Genomic DNA, 23,019 nt, shown 5'->3' with positions numbered 1-23,019 from the left:
TACTGCAAACTGATTTTAATGGATTTGTTAGTTACATAAATGACATTGATGGTGAATGGTCTGTCCCAAATGAAGCGTGGTAGAGCAGCAGGTGGAAGTGCCTGAGTGAAACATTTTTCTCTGCACAGATACAAAACATGCAAGTTCTGACCTGGGGGGGGGGAGAATGTTTTTTTTTGTCATTGGCCCAAAGGCTTTTTGTGTCATCAAACTTTATAATAATATAATAGCCTTCAGTTATTATAAAAACCTCAAACATCATCAATGCTGGGAAATTCTGCTCCAAATAAAGGCATGTGCTTACCAAACACTCCCTCATTTATACAAATATCCTGATTAGTCTCAAACATGAGGAATAGGATTCCTCTCCTCTTTTTTACAAGGCATACATTTGATGAAGCATAATATAAATCATATCAACATTCTGCAACCAAATACACAAATTTATATTAATGATGAATGGAGATATTGTTTGTTCTTCATAAAGTGATTTAAATGGTTCTGAAAAAGTACCTAAAATCTTTGAGCAGATGTTGACATTAAGAGAGTTTTTGACTTTTGGACATTAACTTTGCCAATGAGTCCATCTGACTAATGAGACATCCTTAATACGTGCCTACCTCTTTTATAGAGGAAACTATGCTAGCTAGAATTAGGAAATTATTAATACAGATTACAGCTGCAGTTGTACTTTGGGCAGTTACATTTGGAGACTGTTCTGTGCATCAAAACTAGGATGCAGCCTGAAGTAGGTTCATAGCAAGATTATACAGAAAATGTTGTTTTTTCCTGCAGAAACTCACTGTATCAGCCTTGAATGAATATGACTACAGCCCAGTAAAGCCCTCCAAACAAAACAAAACAAATGCAAACATAAAACAAAGCAAAACCCAGCACAAGATAAATAAGATTACTTAACTGATGTTCTAGTAAAATAGGCATTAAAAAGATTATCATGTAAAAATTCACAGATAGCACAATTTATATTTTTTAAAGAACAAGTTGTTCCCTGATAGTTGTATCTCTGCTGCTTGTGCGCTGAACAGAGGTACCAAGTGTTGATCTGCGATGATTGGAGACTTAAGGTACCTTCGGTCTTCATCTCGACTTCCATCGATTTCAACCTCAGCCTCGAGGATGCCCTGAAGACATTTCACTTCTTCTTTGGATGCTATTAAAAGACATCGGGAAAAGAAAGAATTGACCAGTGAACTCAATACTCTGTACAGTCCACATGCAGGAAGCAGCAGACAAACATGAGGTTACAGTTGATAACATGCTACAATTTTTCTGAAATGACACAAACACTTCCTTGGAACAAACAAAAAAGGAGCACAATCCATACAGTCATTCCTGCTCTCTTTGCTTCATGAGCTGAGGAGGGATGCCAAAATGTCAAGTCAAAAGCAGATTAACAGAAGGGCACAGAGAAAACTGCTCAATAAAACACCACACTCAGCATTTTACAGAAACGTTATAAATGGCATAGACACAATGGAGAGTTCCGAATGATTAACCAACAATCAAGTTTGTGATTCAAAACTAACCCTAGGATGAGGTCGCTTGACCGGAAATTTAACCGCCTGCCCCAATCTGACCTGCCGTCCCATCCAATTAAACGTTTCACCCATCAGAGGTGCCTTCCCCAGTCCCCACACAGTCATTAGAGATATTTTTCTCCATTTAATTTCCATCATTCCATTCAGAGACATTATCTGAATCCTGAGAAGAGGAGGTGCAGCCCGCCATGCAGGAAACGGCTGCATGAGGTAGCAAAAAGGGGTTTCAGGAAACTCAAATTCCCTACTGATCGTAATGCAGTTGGTAGGTGGGAATTAGTGGTGAATTATTCAAAAGCAGCACACCAGAGCTCGTTTAACAGTTGTAATGTGATCTCAACCAGCATCATATGCCAAATTGATTCTAAATGAGCTGTTGCATTCTAGTTAGTGCATCTATGATTAATATAAAATAAATGAAAAATGATTATCCATAGGAAATATTCTGTTTGATGAAACCTCAGCCGCCATGCCAAGGCAGAAAGAAAGACAGAGGTGCAATAAAAGATGTCGACACCAGCTGTTTGAGCAGAGAGAGGGCTGATAAAAATGCTGATGTCTGGACAAACCAGGCCAGATCTGTGGGCCAATGGTGCACAGAAGTGAGAAAAATCTGAGCAATGAACTTTAAATTGGATTCTGGGAACACTGGAGTGCTTCTGAGGAGCCATTATGTTGGTCTACAAAGCAGAAATACTTTGCATTTTTCCACAACAAAAATACTGACAAGCATGCAGCTAGTAAATCAACTTCAATTATTTTAAAGATATCAGTGTGAGAATCTATAAACATTTCCCCAAACTTTAAATGGGTAACACACAGAGTGACTTTGGGAGATGACATTAACAATATAAACTGTCAGGGATTTGTTGAGCAAGTGCAAATAGAGGAATATTCCCAGTGGACCACACAAAGTGACTTACCCGACTGCTGCATAGATACAGAGACCTCACAGTGCATGATGGTTCTGGTCATGCAGCTGGGAGAGTTTTTTTTTTTTTTTTAAGATGGGTGAATACGCCACAACCCTCTACAAAGTTCACAGTGTGCAACCACTGCATACAGTACCTAACTCAATCTTGGTCTGCAACTCTTCCTGGCCTGGCTCTCCCTGAATGTTCCCCAAGATAATTGCCACTTCTTCTCCCTTAATCTGCACTATACAGGTCAAATGTATAGTTTGTTGTGTGCCTTGAAAGTAAACAAGTGGCAGCTTGCTTGGTTTCACAGTTTCTTGGATGTTAGAAATATGATCATCCAACGTGGCATCATGACTTTGCGTAAACATACACGCCACTTTCTTAAAGCCAAATGACGTGTTATCTGTACGCATTTTGAGCTATCCGTGTGTATGTCTATGCTGTATACAGCGGATGTAAACATACACACCACGAGAACGTGCCGTGCTATCGCGAGAAAGACGTCACGCGTGAAAAAAAAAGAAAAGAAAAAAAGGTTGGGTTTAGGAAAAGAACATTGGGAAAGGCTTTAGTAACACACAAAAAAAATAAAAATAACGGTTGATGAACACGATCCCGGCACTCCTGGGTGAAAGTCCTGTGTTTTACCTATCCACCACCCCATCCAACCTCCCTCCGTGGACTTCCGTCCTTTCATACTACTCGCTACGGCGATAATTCACACGTAATGTAGGTCAATGGAGGCCAAACGACGTTGATAAACACGCTAAAAAGCGATTATGCATCTTAATAACACGCCAAAATGGCATACGAATTGGCGTGTCATACATACGCCACTTAATGAGATCAGTCTGGATCATCCAATATAATTTTTCCTTAAAATATATTTTCCCTGATTTTTTTTGTGTAGGTCGTAACTTACACAGCTCTTAGATTAGATATAACCTTGTACTTGTAAAGTACAAAGACGTATGGGTGCATTTATCCTCGGATTAATCATTAGCAAGCCACACGCGTGGCATCTGGATCTCCTAAAGTGAGCTGTGGTGGAGTAGAGACTGTGGCACATTAAATACCAATTGAAAAAAGTAAATGTTAAGGGATTTTTGTCATGTATTACCATTCCTTTTACTCCCATTTCGTAGAGAATCACGCTCCAAGTTTTGGTACTACAGTACCCATAATGCTTTAGGGGGTGTAAGGAGGACATCTAATATTGCTATGGAGTGAGTGAGTGCAGGGAGTTGGGCTGTGGGCTACAAATCGAGGGATGGTTTTTAAGCCTAGAGTTGTTTGAGTCTGAACTTTTACACATCCCTCTACATTTTTGTACATCCTGCACTAACCCATACAGCCTCTTTATTCTTTCTTAATGTTAAATAGTTATATATAGACTATGTATGCATGTATGTGTTATTTGTTTCTGTATTTGTTTGTTCATTTTATATTATTGTTTTTAAATTATGTATGCCCCATAGACCAAGGCAAATTCCTTGTAAGTGCTACTTACCTGGCAATAAATCTTTCTGATTCTGGCTTACATTTTGGAAAAATGGCACGATTTAAAATATGCCTAATTAGCAGTATCTGTTTTCAATGTTCCCATGGATGTACAGACAACTGTCACTGAATTACTTTGATACTGAAGAAAACTCAAAATTCTCAGGCAAGTTCTGGAATAATAAGGAGCGTCTTTTTTATGGACATGAATGGAAACATTGATGTCTGAAACAGTAGAAAAAGTACATTACATTTTCTTAAAATACAACAGAATTACTTGTTGCATGTTGAGTAAAAGCGATTCAGTGTTGCCGGTGGGCGTAAGTACAACTACGGGTTTGGCTCTTTAACAAGTAAAAACATTTTTTTTTCAGTTGCAGTGGAAGATGAAGGGACAGCAGCAGTTCACATGTCATTCATTGACCACCAAACATCTGTGTTTTAAATTTTGTTCTCAGAAAAGATCATAACCAAGTAGGGGTGGAACGGTACACAGAAGTCACGGTTCGGTTCAGACATCACGGTTCGGTAGCTACAATGGAGGGAAAAGCAAAACAAAAATGCAGAAGGCAATTTTTTTTATTGTGCATCTCTCAGGCTGTCCACTGTGCTAGCTGTAACAGCTTGAAGTGTATAAAGTAAGATGTAAACAGTAAACAATAAGTACCCTGCATCATCTCCAGACTCCATCTGTAACTTGTAAACAAAATAAGACAATCAGCTAGTAGCCTAGTGTGATACGGGAGACAAGCACTGCTCTCATATGTGAATGCACAGAGCAGGGATGTTAAAAGAGCAGTTGACGAGTTTTGGTGTTAGCTTCACACGCTAACGGTGAAGCTAACAGCTAACGGCGGAGCTAACAGCTAACGGTGGAGCTAACAGCTAATAGCGGAGCTAAGAGCTAACAGCGGAGCTAAGAGCGGAGCTAACAGCTAATACTGGAGCAAACAGCGAAGCAAACGGGCCTGGAGGCCATTTGTGGTCGAGGCGAGAAGGGATACAGCTACGTCCGTGTTTGGTTGTATATGGAAGGGACTAGTTTGCTTTGTGTGGACTCACTGGACCGACTGATTCAACATGTAGGCGGAGCTCGGGAGCTTCAGAGCTAAGGGCAGGGCTACAGATTAGGTGTCCCTAAAGAACCGCGTGTCTAACAGTAGCTAGTTCTGCATTACATTAATTAATTTGCACGCAAGTTTTATTTATTTTTATACCGTGTACTCTCTGTGTAAATTCACGTACCGAACCGAGATGCCCGTACCGTTTCGGTTCAATATGAATACGTGTACCGTTCCACCCCTATAACCAAGTGTTGCATTTTTTTTAATCCATAACTGCCAGTCTGGCTTCTGTATTAAACCTGAGTCACAGCTAACTGGCAGCTGTCACAGAGTCACTTGCTGAAAATCTATACAGACTGGCATAGGCTTATTGATATCAAGGCGTTAATCAGAGAGCCATAAACAAGTAACAGAGTGCCGTGTCTCATCAAGCAGGTATTTTTTTCCCCTCACCAGTTTTTGGGAAAAGACACACATACCTCTCGAGTCACCGTGGTTGTTCTGTAGGTTATTCTGTAGAACAAAACTTAGAAAACAAGTGCTCTCACTTACAATTTCTGAAAACCTAATTAGTGTGCAGTAGATTCCCTTCACTTGTTGAAAGAGCTGAAAATAATTTCAGCCTCCCACAAACGTAATCATTTTAACAGTTGATTTTATTTGATAAGAAACCATATTGCTTTGAAGGACTATCTGGTACTCCAGTGTTGGATGTTACTTACAGCAGCAGCAAGAGCTTGATCCAGGTCTTCGATGATGTCAGCCTCATCCTCCAGACCCACAGAGAGTCGGATGAGTGTGTCACTGATCCCCAGGACTCTCCTCTCGTTTTCTGGCACTGATGCATGGGTCATAATCGCCCTAAATTTTGATAGAAGGCATTTGAGCCATAAAACAGAGACATCCTGCTGTTTTATTAGAGATTAGAGCAGAGACAGACTTCATAATGGAAATAAAGTGCCTGAATTAAAATATGTTTAAAGAGTCTGACAGGGATTTTTTTCTTGATCTTTGCTGCCCCCTTGTGGTGCTACTTTGACATTACATCTAGGATTGCAGCTGCTGAAAGTTTCAGGTTTATAAACTTGCACACTGAAGTTAGAATTTGGATTATTTAAAGTTTGCTATTTCTGTCACGTTTTACATGCCACTTGTTTTTCTAAACACAGTTTGCGTTTTACCAAAAATAAAACAATGTACTTAAATAATATATGTATAATATATGTAGAGTAAAATTCTGCAGGAATACTTACGGATGTTCTGCTAAACTTTCATAACCACCAAGACTCTCAGCTATCGCAAACAACTGGAATAAAAAGGAAACAGAGGACATGAAGTGAAACATAGTGCTGGATATAAATAGTGTACATTGTGTAAATTATGTCACACAAAAGATAAGTAACTACCCAAGCCACTGTCACATTTTTTGCTTACATTTTGTGTTTCAGATCATTCAAAAACGTTTTTGAGTGCCATTCAGTTTTATGTCAGTCCTAAAATTTGCAAATTGCAACATTGTGTCCGTAGCACCTTTTCTTGAGTAAAACATTTTAGTTATCGTCTTACCTCAGCAGCTGCAGGATATGCCTGCAAGTAGGACTTAAGTTCTTTGCTAAGGCACCCTTGTAGATGTAGTATTAAAGTGTTTTTTCCTTCACCTGCCCTCTTAGTCTGAGAATCTGATCCAGTCATTTTGCAAAAGCCCCTGCAGCCTTACAACATTGTCTACTTTCAAAACACAAAACCGAGCAGTCCAGAGCAAATAATAATGTTCTGCATAATTACTTTGAGGTTACTGAGGAAGGTGCTGGCGTGCTCCAGTTTTCCCTTAATGTAGAAGGTTATCATCCCCGGACATCCAGTGCATTGTCTCTTCATCACTTCATGCTGGGGGTGAGAGGGCAGGCCTATGTCGAGAGGGGGAAAACAGTCAGGTTGTGATTACAGGATGTTTCTCCCTCACTAAAGCATGAACAAGTGGGGGTGTGATAATAACTTTGTTAATTTGCATATCTTATCGTTATTTTCAAATATACATGCATGGACTTAAGAGCTTCTTTCAGGTCACCTGAGGAAGGCCAAATTGTGGGCCGAAACGTTGTGTGCATTATTTGCACTATTAAAGGAGAATTCCGGTCGATTTCAACATGTCTTAACATGTTTGAAATGTCATTAAAAGTGCCTACCTATGTGAAGTGATTCCTTCCGAGTGAACACAGTGAATCTGACTGCAGTAGATGTGAAAGAAATGCAAGAAAGTTGTGCTAATTCAGCTCTGTTTAGTTCCAGTGTTGAGACGGCAAGACGAGTGCTTAGGGACCGTCTACAAACTACAACACTGAAAAGAAATACAACAAAAATATTTATTAATTTAATGATTAAATAAGGTAGTGTCTCCAAACTTACCTAAATTATAACTTGTATCCTGCTAGTTGTACTACAGCACTTACTTTTAAAAAATAAGCATATGCCTATTTTTGAAAATATTTTTGTTGTATTTTTTTTTCGGTGCTGTAGTTTGTAGACGGTCACATCTACTGCAGTCAGATTCACTGTGTTCACTCGGAAGGAATCACTTCACATGGGTAGGCACTTAATAACATGTAATGACATTTCGAACATGTTAAGCCCTGTTTCAGCTTCCTGGGTGCAAATTGTAGCAGGAGGATAACACGGTGTAGGTAACACCGATTGTTTTTGTTTTTCTCGCTACTGACAGCACTCCAAATTTACAAACAACAGAGCTCCGTTTTGAAATCGACCGGAATTCTCCTTAAAGTATTTTTCAGGCGCATTAAGGTGTTGTGCAGACTTTACCTTCTTTGAACATTTACTTTTTTGTCCTGCACCTGCAACTACATGGATGTGCACAACATCGTCTTTTTTGAAGATGAAACCTTTGCTCATGAGCCCTGGTTTGTTTGGACTAAGCAATAACTCTGTCCTCAGATCACTTTCTGTGGCATTTCCCCACACACCGTAACACTAAAAAGTAACCTTGGGTGCTTGTTTGTATAAAACAGTTACAATTTGGGTGAGTGATAATGGGCATGCCTCAAAAATATGCTGATATGGCGTTTCCCACAAAATGACAATCAAATCAAGAAACACTGTTTGATATGAGATGATATGTGAATAACGAAGGTTATATATCAAACTTGTTTGCTACACTCCAGTGCTGAGAGATCACCTGGGAAGAGGACCTGCTCCACCCTGGGATCCGCCTCCAGAAACTTGGCGGCAGCCATAGCATTCCTGAAGTGCCTCTCCATTCGCAGGTGTAGTGTCTTCAGTCCTCGGTTACACAGGAAGCAGTCGAAGGGAGATGGTACACAGCCCAGTGCTGAACCAAGGCAAAATCACATTGGGGGGGGGAGAACCCAAAGAGGTTACAAAGCCTCCCAAAACCCAGATCAGGCAAACAACAAAAGCATAAACAAATACTTCCTTCTGAAAGGGTATTAGAACTTTGGCCTTCGGTGCATGTCCTGTTTGTTCAATGAGTGAATGTAGGGCAGGTTGATAAAACTTTCTGAGATCTGTGTCCTTAAATAACACCCAGAGCCAGCAAACATTTGGCTTCTTATTTGACAAAAATGACAAACCATAAATCGCCTATCAAGATATTTGGCAACATTGGGCGCATTTTGTCAAAGCAGACTGCAAGACTAGTGTAACTTTTTGTTCTTTCCACTCACCATTTTGCAGAAACTTCAGTCGCTCATACAGATCATCCCGGTTCATTGAGGCCAGACCCATTACCACATCACTGTGACCTGTCAAATTAAAAGAAAGGGGGGAAAAAAAGAATGGGAAATATTTTATACAGTCCAAATTTCAAGTAAATGGCAACAGAACATATTTCATTGGTTTGTGTTTTGAGAATAAAGTCATATTTCAATATGTAATTAATAGTGCTGTCAAACGATTAAAATATTTAATCGTGATTAATCGCATTAATGTCATAGTTAACTCGCAATTAATCGCACATTTTTATCTATTCTAAATCCTTGATTTCTTTTTGGCCCATTATTTTTTCTCATTTTAATGCTCTTATCAACATGGAAAAGTGGATTGGCTTGCCTTGTGCAAATGTTTTTTTAAGTTTGTTCTTAGTTTTGGTATCCATGTGCTTCTGTCTGAAGCATAGACTGTTAATATTAATATACAGTCTATGGTCTGAAGTCATCCATTGTCGCCTGGCTTTGACGAGGGGGCAGAGAATTCGCATCAGCTGTGTGCTTGGCCATCAAGTGGTCTTGTCTTGTCAATGGAACCATTTGGCAACTTTTTAAAAGTAAACTTTCCATTCAGAATCTTATTGGCATCCATTTCGGCGTCTTGCGCTCACCATCCACTCAAAACGTAACGTTAGCCTACTACTCTTTGGCCGGCTCGCAAGCCCAAACAAGTGTGTGCGGCGTGCCTGTTGTTTTGTTTCCGGTCTAGCTAGATCCGGTGTGGTGTTGTAGTTTTTCCAACAACAAAAAAATGTACGCCGTTAAAATGGGTTTGCGTTAACGCCGTTAATAATGCGTTTAATTGACAACACTAGTAATTAACTAAATGTAGCATGTTATGATTAGAGCACGTGCATCTTTTAGCTTTGCCTGACTATCTATGTATACAGTTAATATTTTTGAAAATAATGGGGGAAGATCAAGCCCTGTCTTGTCATGTCATGGTAATGAGGTGCTTACTGAAAATTACAGACTACAGATTCTCCTCATTCCTCAGTTTGACACGTACTACTGACTTTTGGTTTAGGTTGTATAACATTTTAATTAAATCTTATGCTAGTAAAATTGGAAATGTACACAACCTACCGTTCATGTATTTGGTAGCTGAATACATGCAGATATCAGCTCCCAAAGCCAAGGGGCGCTAAGAGTGCACAAGACAAACACATGGGTTAATTAATGACTTGTTTCCACACGAACCAGAATTTGATTGCAGGAAACCATTTAACTGCTGTTTCAAAATCAAAAGAGCATGAAGTGCACATCTGTCACACTCACCTGAAAGAAGGCAGACATGAAGGTATTGTCCACGACCACCACTATGTCTTTGTTGTATTTATGGGCCACCTCAGAACAGGCCTTGATGTCAACAACCTTCATTGTGGGGTTGGTGGGTGTCTCAATCCACACCAGCTACACAAAGAACGTTCAGGGGAGAGTGTCAAAAATGTGGAAAACGCACACTCCACTGTGGAAAAGGGCTGTTACTGTACCAATAACAGTCATCACACAAAGTGCTGATTCACAATGACTGCTTCAAGTTTCCCAAAGAGAAATGACACACCCAATTATACAACTTAAAAAAAACCTGACTTGAAGCAGCAGCTTTAAGGACTTGGAAAGTGTTGGAAGAGACACCAAACTACAAACAATAGCTACTGACAAAGGACACAAAGAGCACTTTATTCTTATATAATTTGACTTACTTTAGTGTTGGCCTTCAGAGCAGCCTCCAGCAGCTCTGGTTTTGTACAGTCAGCAAAAGACACCTTCAGACCAAGTTCAACGGCAATTCTTTGGAAGTAGCGGTTTGTGCCTTTGCAATAGAGAGAGTGAAACTAAATTATAATTTACAAATAAACCAATGTGAGGTTCAAAATCAACTTGCACTTTCACACCAAATAACCATTTTGTGCAAGTGAGTAAATGGTGGGTTTCTAATGGCATATGGAAACATTTTAGGGTTGCATCATATTTTTCTACACAGTTGTCAGTTACAAAGGGGTGTCTAACCTCCGTACACATCGTCCATGCAGATAATTCCATCACCCGCCTTAAGCAAGTGAGTGATGGTCACTGTGGCTGCCAGGCCCGAGGCAACAGCAATGCCTGCAGGGAAAAAGCACAAAAGTTGTCAAGACCAAAAATCCTTTGTGAAATATGCTGCCATGATTATGTGAGAATCTGCTATAATAGTTACTTACTATACTTTGCTCCATCCAAAGCAGCCACCGCCTTCTCAAGACAGTTTCTTGTAGGGTTTCCACTCCGGCTGTATTCAAACCCCTACAATATAACATAAGACATTTCAGCCACCTGAATCAACATTTATGATTATATATGGTGTTCAAAACAACAAGAGGACAGGTTGCCCAACACAAGTGTAACTAAACCAGCGCTTAAATGTTTTTTTGGATTCAAGTGTGTGTGCACAAGATTGACAACTGTGAGAACAGGGTAATTTGAGAAAAGACACATACACCCAGTAATAACAGTGTAGTACAGTAATAACATTAGTTATAGTTATATGAGCTGAGTGGTGGAAGAAAACAAGTTGTTCTGGTTTAAATGGTTTGCTCCAAGGATGTACATAGACATTTTTTTCACTGTTATTATGAGAAACAGAGAGAGAGATCTCCTGGTATAATCAAAATGTAACACAGTTTTTGGATTCTATGGAAGTGAAAGTATTTAGCACTTCCGAAGGACGAGCAAAATACGAATGAAGAAGGCTTTACACTTTCCAACAAACAACATTAAAGCAAGGCATGTTTGGATAAACAAAGACCAGAGACAAGTTGGAGCTTGAACAGAGGATTTGTGTAGTCGTCTCTCTGCGAACAAGTAAATATGCAGAGGTAAGGAAGGGGGTTCGGTGCCTTGCTCAAGGGCACCTTGACAGTGCCCAGGAGGTGAACTGGCACCTCTCCAGCTACCAGTCCACCTCCATATTTCAGTCCGTACTACGGACTGAGCTACTGCCTAAAACTGGGAAACATTAAAGACCACTCATTCCCCTCCTAAAGGGTGCTTTGAGAGATAAAACATGAGAAAGCCAAAATGACCTCTGCTCTCAGCACTCTTTTTATGTAATATGTGCTCTCTGTGTAAGATTGTAATAACAATGGGACTTACAGACTTGTAAACTATAAGAAAGTTAACGACTAACCTACAGTATAATCACTGGCAGAGACAAATAGCAGTTGTAAAAGTAGAACTTAGTTTGCAGCAAAGAGGCCTACTAGCTACAGGGAGAATATGATAGCGAGGGGAAACTCGATATACCACGATATGGCCTCGGGGTCATTCTATGAAAAGGGAGAAAAAAATTAAGTTAAGATGGCTCTCTTAAGATAGATTCACTGTTGACTGAGGAAGCAGAAGAACAATTACTTTGACAATTAACAGGTAGTGGGTGTATAAGACATGTACACATAATATAAAAAATTCCTAAAATAAAATATTCAATAGTTTTTTTTTACTACTATGTGTATGTAGAGTATCTGTATAATTATTCCCAATACTCATATGTGCAATAGCAATGAATACCATGTTTTTACCATGCAGTATTGTTGTGTTTATAATTGTCCATTGTCACCTTATTTATTTATAATGGCCATGGAAATACTAGCTATTAAAGTTAGATCTCGAGTTTACTATTCTTATTTACATCTTTGTGTGTTTTAATATTGTTTTGCTGTGTTAGCATTCATTCATGTGTGACATGGCTTGTTTAAGGCTGGGTTGCCCATTGGGATTAATAAAGTATTCCATCCTATGAAACAGAGTGATGTCAGTATTGATTTATATCTTAAAAATATATTCTGATAAAACAAAAAATATATTCTTAAGACATGTAGATGAGAGTTTAGATTTACTGACTACGTATTCATTTATAGCCCACTATATATATATATACAAAGTCCTCGTGCGTGCATTACGCTGAATAGGGTCTGCTTTACGCGCGTGCATACCTTTACACTATATGGCGCATACCAGCATGGTACCACCTATGGGTACCACCAGATCATTTACATCACCCCCCGCCTTGAGGCTACTTACGGCGTGGTTTCCTGGTCCGAGCTGCTTGAACGTGGTAGATAGGGAAATCGGCGGCACTACAGCCATTGATTTCCATTGCTCCGGCTCCTGGCCGACGTGAATTGCCTCTGTGGCGAACGATTTATACGCCGAGCTAAAGCCGGCGAACAAGTCGCTCTGCTCGTCTTGTTTGTGATTTTGATCCATGGCATGTGCTCCCCTAAGCGTACACCGCAGTGAACTGAGGATGAGTGTGCATTACCAAAGGATGGTAACGGGGGGGAAAGCAATTTGACGTGGCTGTGCGCTGCGCTCGTCCTTGTGAGCCAATCAGCGCCCATCAACATGCGGAGGAAGGCGCTGATTGGTGGTCCAGCAAGGGCGTCCAACCCACGTGATGCTGCACGTTGTTTGCGTTCTTTGTGTGTGTGTGTGTGTGTGTGTGTGTGTGTGTGTGTGTGTGTGTGTGCGTGCGTGTGTGTGTGTGCGTGCGTGCGTGTCTGTGTGTGCGTGCGTGCGTGCGTGCGTGCGTGTGCAGTAGTGATGCAACGTTTCCTGTCGTTTGAGTTAGGGAGGTTACGCTTTTTACTCCTTTTTCTCTCTTTCTTTCTTTTTTACTTCATGAAGTCAGTTCTACTGAGTGTAATAATCAGATAATGTATGTAGTTCTATTAAAGTCAAACTAAAAAGAATGAACAAAATCTTAACTTCTCTCTAACCATACACAATACTTAGTAGGAGCCACCACTATATCACGTTTGTTGTCGTTATGAAAATATACATAGAATTTTGGTCATTTTTTATTTTTGTTCATATGTAGTGGCAGACTGCACAAGACGTTTAGCTGTGTTTCCATTCTTGAGCTATTGGGGGAGGAAGTGCTCTGTACTGACTGACTCAATGGCATCACTATGTTCTGCTTCATTCTGCCTAAACTAATCTACTGAATAAACACTATACGATGATACTGCCACAGTAATACACTACAGTGATTATATAGGGAGAACAAAATGATAAACTGTAAGAGTAATAATGTTTATTTATCTTGCCTGACTACCCTATAGTCAACCACAGGAATTGAAATCATGATCGGTCTGTGCGCTTGGGGCAGCTGCTGGTGTCATCTTTGATACATTTTATAGTCAAAATGTAAATTGAACTTTTATCCTTGTTTTTCCTTGGGCTTTGGTGCAATGAATTGCACAATGTGTTCTGATCAGTATGTCTGAGTGACTCAACATTCACATCATCTGCTAATAGAATTCAAATACACAGACTTTAAGATTGTTAGATGAAGTACTAGTACGGTACTGTTGGGGATTTACCTCCTCTGTGTCCCCCATTTTGGGACAATGTGTCTGACTCCAATAAAAAACCTATCCCGCGCATTCGTTAAATTGGAATTACATTGATCCTAAGCAAGAGCCAAATAAGACGATAAGATAGAGTCAAATACATTTGTTTAATCAGTCAAGCATCAATTTCAATACACAGATCTGTGGGATCACAAGGCATGCAGAGACTAAGTTTCCCTAGCAACAGATAAAAATCCAGTCCAATAATGACATCCAAAGTGAACCCACATTCATGTCATGTCATCCTGGGACACTATAACAACTCTTTGCTTAATGTTGTTTTATCATGATGCAGGTCACTGCAACCCAAGCAGACATTGAGGCACATCAGATGACCAGACAGACACCCCCACCCTCATTATGATGGTAAGTAAAATACAATCCCTTTATAATGGAATCCCGTCAGTTCCTTCCATTTGTGCATCACAATAGTAATAATATATGTGTATGATTTCAGAATAAAATACTGTAGGTAACAGTTTTTTTTAAATTATTTTCAGGTGGATCTATTGAGGGAATTGTCATCATGAGAGCTGGACAGCAGTGAAACATTTGCAGCTGCCTGCTGCTGCTCTTTGTGGAAACATGTTGAAGGATATCAACACTATCACATTTGACTAAAAGTTGCAGCAGCTCTCTGGGCTGAACTTTCAGGAAAAATGTGAATGTTGTTGAAGACAAGAAAATGTTGAACATTTTAAAAATGTTTAAATAAAATTATTTTTTAAATTAAGAACATTGTTTGTATTGCCTTTTGATTTGTATTTGTTATTCTGAAGTATACCTTATTAGTAGTACAATATTAGTAGCTGGAGATTATTATACAATATTATTTATAATAGTAATGATCAATAATATAGTAATAATTAACAGTAATGTATCAATATTAATAAAACTACATATTACAGTACAATAGCATCAAATTACAAAATACCATAAAAATACAGTAAAATACTGTTTTTTACTTTTACAGTATCGTTATATATACTGTAAATTGCATTACAGTACAGCTGCAGTAGTTTGCTGTAAAATCGATTTACAGTAACTTACTGGCAACCGTGCTGCCTGTAATTTACTGTAAATATACAAAGAAATAAGTTACAGTGTAGACTGTCAGACCTTGTGAGCCCCGTTCTGCCCCCTCTTTTCTCCAGCACAGGGAGTGTTAGCTTCACACAACACACGCCAGGGTCGAGGCCACTGTGCTGTGTCTCGTCTTCATTTGCTCTCACGTGAAGCGGTACATTCTGCTCCTGTTTCACTTTTTATTATACTATTACTCAATGTACTTTGCTGGAGGCCACTGTGACCCTTACTATCTTATAGTTATGGCTTAAGCTAAATAAGCATACACCCAAACACACTTGGTCTCTTATGGAAACCTTTTACATTCTTATTATATTTATCTGCAAATAGTAAGAACATTATTCTACAGTAGAATACAATAAACTGTACAGTATGATGTTAAAAGTAGTGGAAAGTAACCCAATACATTTACTCCAGTACTGTACTTGTGCAGTTTTGAAGTACTTCACTTTTTTATGCTATTTTACACTTCTACTTTACAACATACCAGAGGAACATTTTAAACTTTTTAATTCACATTTGTCATACAACAAAATTTGTGATTTTGAAAATCAATTTTGATTTTGATCATTTTGGTGATAACGTATATTGTACTTTAATTTTACTTTTATTTATGTTGTGTTATAAATCCAGGAATTTTACTGGTAATAGAGTACTTTTACAACGTGGTATCGTAACTTTGATTTAAGTGAATGATTAGAATATACCCTAACCCCAGGATATAAAAAAGTTCATATAAGATGCACTACACCCAATTACAGCATAACGCATAAATGTATAAGTAGTATTAACAATTCAATAATGTGATATATAATAAGTTCAGCAAGGTATTTTCTGCATAAGAGTACTTTTAGTTTTAAATATATTTTATTGATGATACCTACACTTTTACTGAAGAAATAGTTATTCCACCATTGCCAACCCATAATGGGGGAAGAAGTATTCAGGTCCTCTACTTGTAATGCAAAAATCCTGCATTGAAAATACTTTGAATGCAGGGAAAATGTACTAAAAGTAAAAGTACTCATTATGCAGAATGCCCCAATTTAGTGTGTTACATTATTGAAAGGGGGCAAATATTGCGAGTTTTATGTTTTATCTTCAATTAATCTAGACTACATCGGTACAATTAGTTACTTTTATTTATACTTCTATGCATAATCTTACTCTAGTGCAATGATTAAATAAAAAACAGTGAAATGTTTACATTTATCTTTTTTTTCTATTATTTTTTATTTATACTAGGCCTACATACAAAAAAAGTACATCCATATCATACCCGTGTAATTTGTTATAGCGCTATACTCTTATTCCAATGCAAATCTCATTGGATTTGTTTATCTTACTTTTATGTTTGAACCTGAACCAGTGGGCTTTGGATGTTTATTTGCTTAAGTTGTCTTTGTACTTCCTGTGTCTTGTATTATACTGATCCGGAGTAGCGCTCCAAATTCCGCTGTATTTTAATACAATATCGTCTATCTTTTGTCTATTGGGTGGAATAATATATGTTCACTGTCTTATACAATAATCAAATAGTATGTAAAATCAATAACCAAAAAAGTAACTGTAGTTGCTATAGCTGTGAAATGTCGTACTACCTCAATTTTGTACTTTGTACACAAGTAAATATAATTTGTGACTTTCAAGAAACAAATGCATTGAGGTAATGACCGTTATTAACCTTTCCTGAACTCTCGCGATATTACGAGGCGGAAGATATCAGCCGAATATTCCGTACTAGTCTACTGCATGGATGTATTAAGAGAACGGTCTCCTGAAGCTGCTTATGTTGTGCAGCAACTAGCGACAGTTTTGAACGATAGGTGGAGACTGAAGTGTTTGTTTTCATAGTAAACCGGTGAACGGAAGCCGCTACTTGTTCGTCTTTGAAAACACTGTCGTTTGTGCTTGTCCGGTGGAGGATTAAGTGTGTTTAGCTACATGTTGTGCAGTTTACAGTGTTTGCGTGAATACATCCAACTGGCGAATCGCATCAATTCGCCCGGAGGGTCATCGTCAGCGACGACACCCTCTGCTCCGTCAGCGTTAACTGTTTAGAAAATGACCGGAGAGAAGATCCGCTCCCTGCGCAAGGATCACAGGCCGAGCAAGGACGAGGATTTACTAGAGCCGGACGAGGAGGCTGCAACCGGGACGTTCACCGCCTCCAAGACGAACAACAAGAGCAGAGCGAGTAAAATCTTCAGCAATCACAAGTTAATCAAGTCTTCATCCACACAGCAGCAGCAGCAGCAGCATAACCAGCAGTCGCAGGTTAATGCTAACACCAACACACTGTCAACATCGGATGTCATCGATGACAACAACAAAAACCCCATCATCCGAACCGGGCAGGACTTTCCGGTGCATGAATGTGTGTTTAAAGGAGATGTCCGACGCCTGTCTTCACTCATACGGACGCAGAATATCGCCCAGAAAGACGTCCATGGTGAGTCTACCAACTGCTGATATCTTAGCCCTGAAGGAAGGAGTCCAAAAATCCATCATGAAACACAAATCGTAAGGTCCAGTAAAGCTCAGTTTTAGTTAGCTAATAGGCCATCAGCCCCTAGCTGCTAGCAGCACTGGAAGTAGGCGAGGCTTCTCCCTACCAAGGCCAAAATGATGAATATTTGGATTCCACCACCTTGCAGTTACTTTAAATCTAGTGCCCTCAAATCAACAGAACGGTACAGTGTAAGAATGATTTACTTCAAATCTGTTTAAATGCTGTTTAGAATTGGTGAAGAGCCATTATATGAATTTGGGAATTATTTGTAAGACTTTTCACAGACTGATAGCACATCTTCTGCAGGGCAAAGTCTGCTGAGATAACACCACAATTTCCACATAAACACTCCCTGAACTAACAAAAGGACAAGATTGTTTTGTTCCAGTTCACGTGCAGAGACAAAATATGGCCTGTACTTGAGCTCAGTGTCAGTACATGAATGTGGTCTGTCTTCAAACAAAGCTTTGACATGGTGTAAGGCAACAAGGTGTCAGACAGGGCATTTGCCTCTGATGTTGTTTTGGAACTTGAGCCTGTATTTTTCAAAAGTTTTGTGAGGATTGGCATGGTTCAGTGGCAGCAGTTTGTGTGTTTTATGCACACATTAGTTTAGCTTCCACTGGATACAGGCTAAAACCCAACTGTCACGTGATGTCATTACAACCAGTCAACGTTACACTTCAAGTAGGATTAGAATGAAGAAATAAAGCTTTATTACATTTCATTCTTCACATTAACCCAACATAAGCCACACATACAGTATAGCAAGTATAATGCACAGTTAATGGTTGTAATAATATTAAATTATGTGATCAATGATTGGTCAATAAATCCACATCACAAAACCAAAATTTCTCGCTTACTGCACCAAGAGTTGTATCAAACCATTTAGATTTTTATTTTGCTCCAGTTTTTTTAGTTGTCCAGTGTAATAGGCTTCAACTAACAATTATTGTTATTATTGATTAATCAGACACATTTTTATTGAATTATCAGTGTCTTTTAAAATCTCGAATAATAATAATGAAAAAATAAAGTCGTGAAATTGTTTGTCCAGCCAACTGAATTTAAGATATTTAATTTTCAATGAAAGCAGAAAGTCTTCACATTTGAGAAGCTGGAACCATTCATTTTTGGCAGGTTTTGCTTGATGAATGACAAAATGGATGACTAACGTGATGGATTCATTGAAGATATAGTGCCAATGGAAACAACTGACAGCAAGATCTGGAGTGACTGTGATACTGATTTTGGGAAGGCACATTGCTAATACAAATGAAATTCCATTCGTCTCCATTTAATTGGGGTCTTCGTTTTTCACAAAATCCAGGGGGACTGCTGGCTGATCCCCAGCTTGTATTTTTTACGCACATCAGGGCTTCTACAAGGCAGGCCCTCTTAAGGCTTCATTCAGACTAGATCGGTCAGTCCGGCGAAATGTCACCTGGCCCATTTGTGTGACGTCCAGTTGTGTTATTTAACCCCCCAAAGTAGCAAAGGTAGACTATATTTTACAATTATTGTTTTCCATCAGATCGTTTATAGATCTTGGCATTTCCGACCGCACTTGAAGGCAGCTGAATTTCACGGAGAAAGAAAAGAGACAGACTGTAGTTTGTGCTGGAGCTTGTTGCAGGAAATAGTCTGCTGTTACACAAACTCCCCGGCAGTTGAGTGCTTGTGTTTCGTTTTTGTACCATCATAGTTTTCTCAAACATTTTTATGGCAGCGATAGAGATGGGGATGTTTCCTGTTTACTGTACGGTTCTCTCCCATCACCTTAAAAAACTGACAATTCTAATCGTCGGTTACATGATCCATAGTCTATATCCACGACGTTCCACTTCCGGGATTGCTCTGTTGCAGGGTTTTTCGGCATCCCCCTCCGCCACAGCCAAAACACACCATTCAAAATGAATAGAAGACTTGCGTTTTCGCCGGGCCGCCTGAGTGTGTGTGTGTGAGCGTAGCCTTACTCTGGATGCTTGCCTACTGCTCTCTCCCAGGACGAGAAGCCTAAAGGAGCTGACCAGGCAGTATGGCTTCCTTTTGAGGGATTCTCCAAAGTTTATGAGGCACATTTCACTTCCTGGGGAAAAAACTGTGCTTATCCACACCTGACTCAAATGTTATTTTCCCTGAATGCATTTCTACAGTGCAACCAGTAGGGCTGCACAATATATATATATATTTTTGTATCTGCATCGCAATGTCCACTTTCGCGATAAACACATTACTAACATTTTATTGGTGCCTTTTGTGTCAAGTTCAATAAAAGAATGTTAGAGATAACAAGCAATCTGTTGTATTTTAGTAGTATATTGAAAGCAGCAGCAAGGCAGTACACTTTAATGTCCATTTATTTATCACAAGTGATATGGTTATTGCAATATTTAACAAACAAATTGTATATTTTTCTCATGTCGTGCTGCTAGTTAAATGCAGCTTATTTTGGTGGTGCAGTAGGTATGCTATAATATAGCTTGTCATGGTAGGAAAACGCACAATAGGCATTTACTGACCATATCATTTGGAATTTAGTGGATTCTGCCTCCTAATATAAACATCTAATTCACCCTGAGTGTGACAGTCCTGGAGGCACAGTGCTTATCAGACTCAAGTCTCATATTGTGATTATCAAAAGCAGCTGGCAAATTCTGTTTTTCTTCTCTCTCCTTCAGGAAACACACCATTGCATCTCGCTGTCATGATGGGGCACAAAGGTGAGTAATGTTTAAAGCTGCACCTCCATGTGGTTTATCTGTCCGTCTCTGTGGTGTTCTAATTGAATCGCTGCAGGTGTTTGTCTTTTGTTTCTGTTTATTTGCTTGTGTGTTTCAGTTTGTATGCCCATCTTTGTGTGTGCATTTGTCTTGCTAAGCACCACCATACATTTGTCACAGATCACTACACAAATCCCAGACGGCAAGATGCTCATGCATGAATAAAAAGGTTGTGTTTATGGATTCTTGCCTGGTCAAAAACAGAATTGAGGAAATTTCTTCCTTTCTAATGGTCTTCTATTCTTTAATACATTTATAGAGAAAGAAATCAGTGGGGATTAGATAATGATGGCACTGCAAGCAATAGGATCCTCTCAGTGGCTAAAGTGTCTTGTTCTGATTGATGTTCCACCGCTGGCTCAAAGACTAAAAGTTTGAGGGTGGCAAACAGGATAATTAGTTACGATAAGAGATGTAAATTTCAACTTCCATAATATTTGCTTAGTGTGCTATTATTAGTTTTCTGCTGGCATCTCTTGTGCTGAAAATGTTACTTAGTTATTATCGTAGTTGTTAAGTTTGAATAAGTTGTGAAAAAGATGGCACAAATGACACTTCACACAGATGGTACATCTCTGTGTATTGACCCAAAAGGAAATCAGGAAGTGTAACAAGTTATGTATTTATGTAACCTGTCCTAGAATAACAATCAGTCTGGAGTGTATGATGAATATGTCATGATGTATCAAGTCTTTACATTACTTTGTTCTTAGCTGAATTGCACTGGCTGGACTGAAAGCATGTGCATAAAATATTAATGCAATGCAAGGAGACTTCAGAACATGCTGTTAAAAAAATAATCCCCCCTCTTCTGCTGCAGGTTCTCAGTGAACAAATCAAGCATAGGGTTACTCGTACTGCACGTTCCCATTTGTTTAGTGTCTGTCATTGGAGCATGGTTTTCAATTGATTTAACATTCGCAAAGTTCAATCCCTGTTGATGGAGTAAAGGCCCTGCCACTGCCTATGAGTAATCCAGACAGTGGATTGCCAAAGTGTAGTGGTGGATGGGACGCTATGGAATTGATTGTGCTAATGAGGTTACCTATCTCTTGCCTGAACTGCTAGCCTGTCCTCCAGGGATGCTCAGGCCAGACAGGCTGAAATCTACAGCATGAGATCATAGTCTGGGTGTGGCTGGTCTGTTGGGATGGAGAGGACAAGGCTCTCTTTATGTATGGCATCATGTGTGTTTGTTATTAACCAGACTAGTAATGCCAGTGATGCATGTCTACAGTCCCTTCAATTTGAGGTTTTACTGTTGTACAGGTGAAAAATACCTTGCAGAAGGAGAGAGACCATTTTTGTCACCAACAGCCAAAACCAAAACATGCAATGCAGTTCATTGATGTGATTCTTTCATTGGTAACAGATATGTTCATAACTACAGTATAGGTGCAAGGCTAAATATATATATTTAGCCATATATATATATATAACTGGGCACAGCACATGGAGGCATAATTCTTTATCCACTTGTTTTGACCGTTGTGGAAAAATGGATTATACGGTCTCTGTTACTAGTACAGAGAGCTTTTTTCTCTGGGGTTTGCCAAAAGTATTTAGGGGAAATGTGCACAGCTGCTGCAACTAACAAATATTTCATCATTGATTAGTCTGCCAATTATTTTCTCAATTAATATTTTGGTACAAAAATGTTGGAAAATACTGAAAAATAGCCATTACAGTTTCTCTGACATCTTCACAAGTTTTGTTTTGTATGACCAACACTCCACAACCCAAAATCATACAGCTTAAAATGATATAAATCAGACAAAATTAGTACATTTGCATACTGGAGAAGCTGTAACCAGAGCAATTTTGGCATTTTTGGTTTAAAAAGGACTTAAAGACTTATTGACTGTTACTCAACTAATCAACAATGTATCAACTAATTGTTTCAGCTCTAGAAAAGTAGGAAAACAGTAGCCTAACTGTAAAGATGAAGAAGACATGTCAAGTGGATTAACCAAACGATTAAATATTAAAACAACTCCTGTGGCCGGGTTGGCTCGGTTGGTAGGGCAGGCGCACGTATGTGGGTTCGACTCCAACCTGCAGCCCTCTGCTGCATGTTGTTCCCCCTCTCTCTCCCCTTTCATGTCTTCATCTGTCCTATGAAAATAAAGGAATCGAATGCCCCCCAAAAGAATCTAAAAACAAAACAACTCCTCCTAAATCAATTATGTGAATGAATGTGAAACCGCAATGGATTTTTCTATTCAATAGATACTCTTCAGGTTACTATCTGATTCATCATTTGCAGTGTGTCCCGAACACATTCTCAGGAAATGAAACTCTCTGGAAATTGAAACTTGAAGTGCACTATTGTATTTCACACAAGATGACACCATGGTCAGAAGTTGTTATATCTGTTCCTAAAGATAAAATCACTAGATACTTTAAATTGGTTTCAGAGACACCATAAAACAACCTAGTGAGTGTTTGAAATCCAA

General features: G+C 39.1%; 2 protein-coding genes across 2 annotated transcripts in view; one reads left to right on the top strand and one right to left on the bottom strand.

The window, feature by feature from the left end:
- On the bottom strand, positions 1-13,109 carry cth (cystathionase (cystathionine gamma-lyase)). Its single transcript, XM_078258835.1, has 12 exons — positions 12,846-13,109; positions 10,988-11,069; positions 10,797-10,892; positions 10,490-10,599; positions 10,062-10,196; positions 9,870-9,927; positions 8,742-8,819; positions 8,234-8,386; positions 6,829-6,950; positions 6,297-6,349; positions 5,766-5,904; positions 1-1,171 (listed from the first exon to the last, which is right to left on the bottom strand). Exons 1-12 carry the CDS (start codon positions 13,029-13,031, stop codon positions 1,154-1,156), a joined length of 1,230 nt encoding a protein of 409 aa, XP_078114961.1. The 5' UTR covers positions 13,032-13,109; the 3' UTR covers positions 1-1,153.
- Positions 13,110-16,986: 3,877 nt separating this feature from the next.
- Positions 16,987-23,019, top strand: part of LOC144523337 (ankyrin repeat domain-containing protein 13C-like) — a 41,301-nt gene continuing 35,268 nt past the window's right edge. The window contains exons 1-2 of the mRNA XM_078258834.1: positions 16,987-17,717; positions 20,462-20,503. Coding sequence (XP_078114960.1) covers positions 17,330-17,717; positions 20,462-20,503 — 430 coding nt within the window. The 5' untranslated portion in view covers positions 16,987-17,329. The remainder of the gene's footprint in view (positions 17,718-20,461; positions 20,504-23,019) is intronic.

This window comes from Sander vitreus, chromosome 9 (assembly GCF_031162955.1).
Source record: "Sander vitreus isolate 19-12246 chromosome 9, sanVit1, whole genome shotgun sequence".
NCBI lineage: Eukaryota > Metazoa > Chordata > Actinopteri > Perciformes > Percidae > Sander > Sander vitreus.
This window is presented reverse-complemented; position numbering and strand designations above follow the sequence as displayed.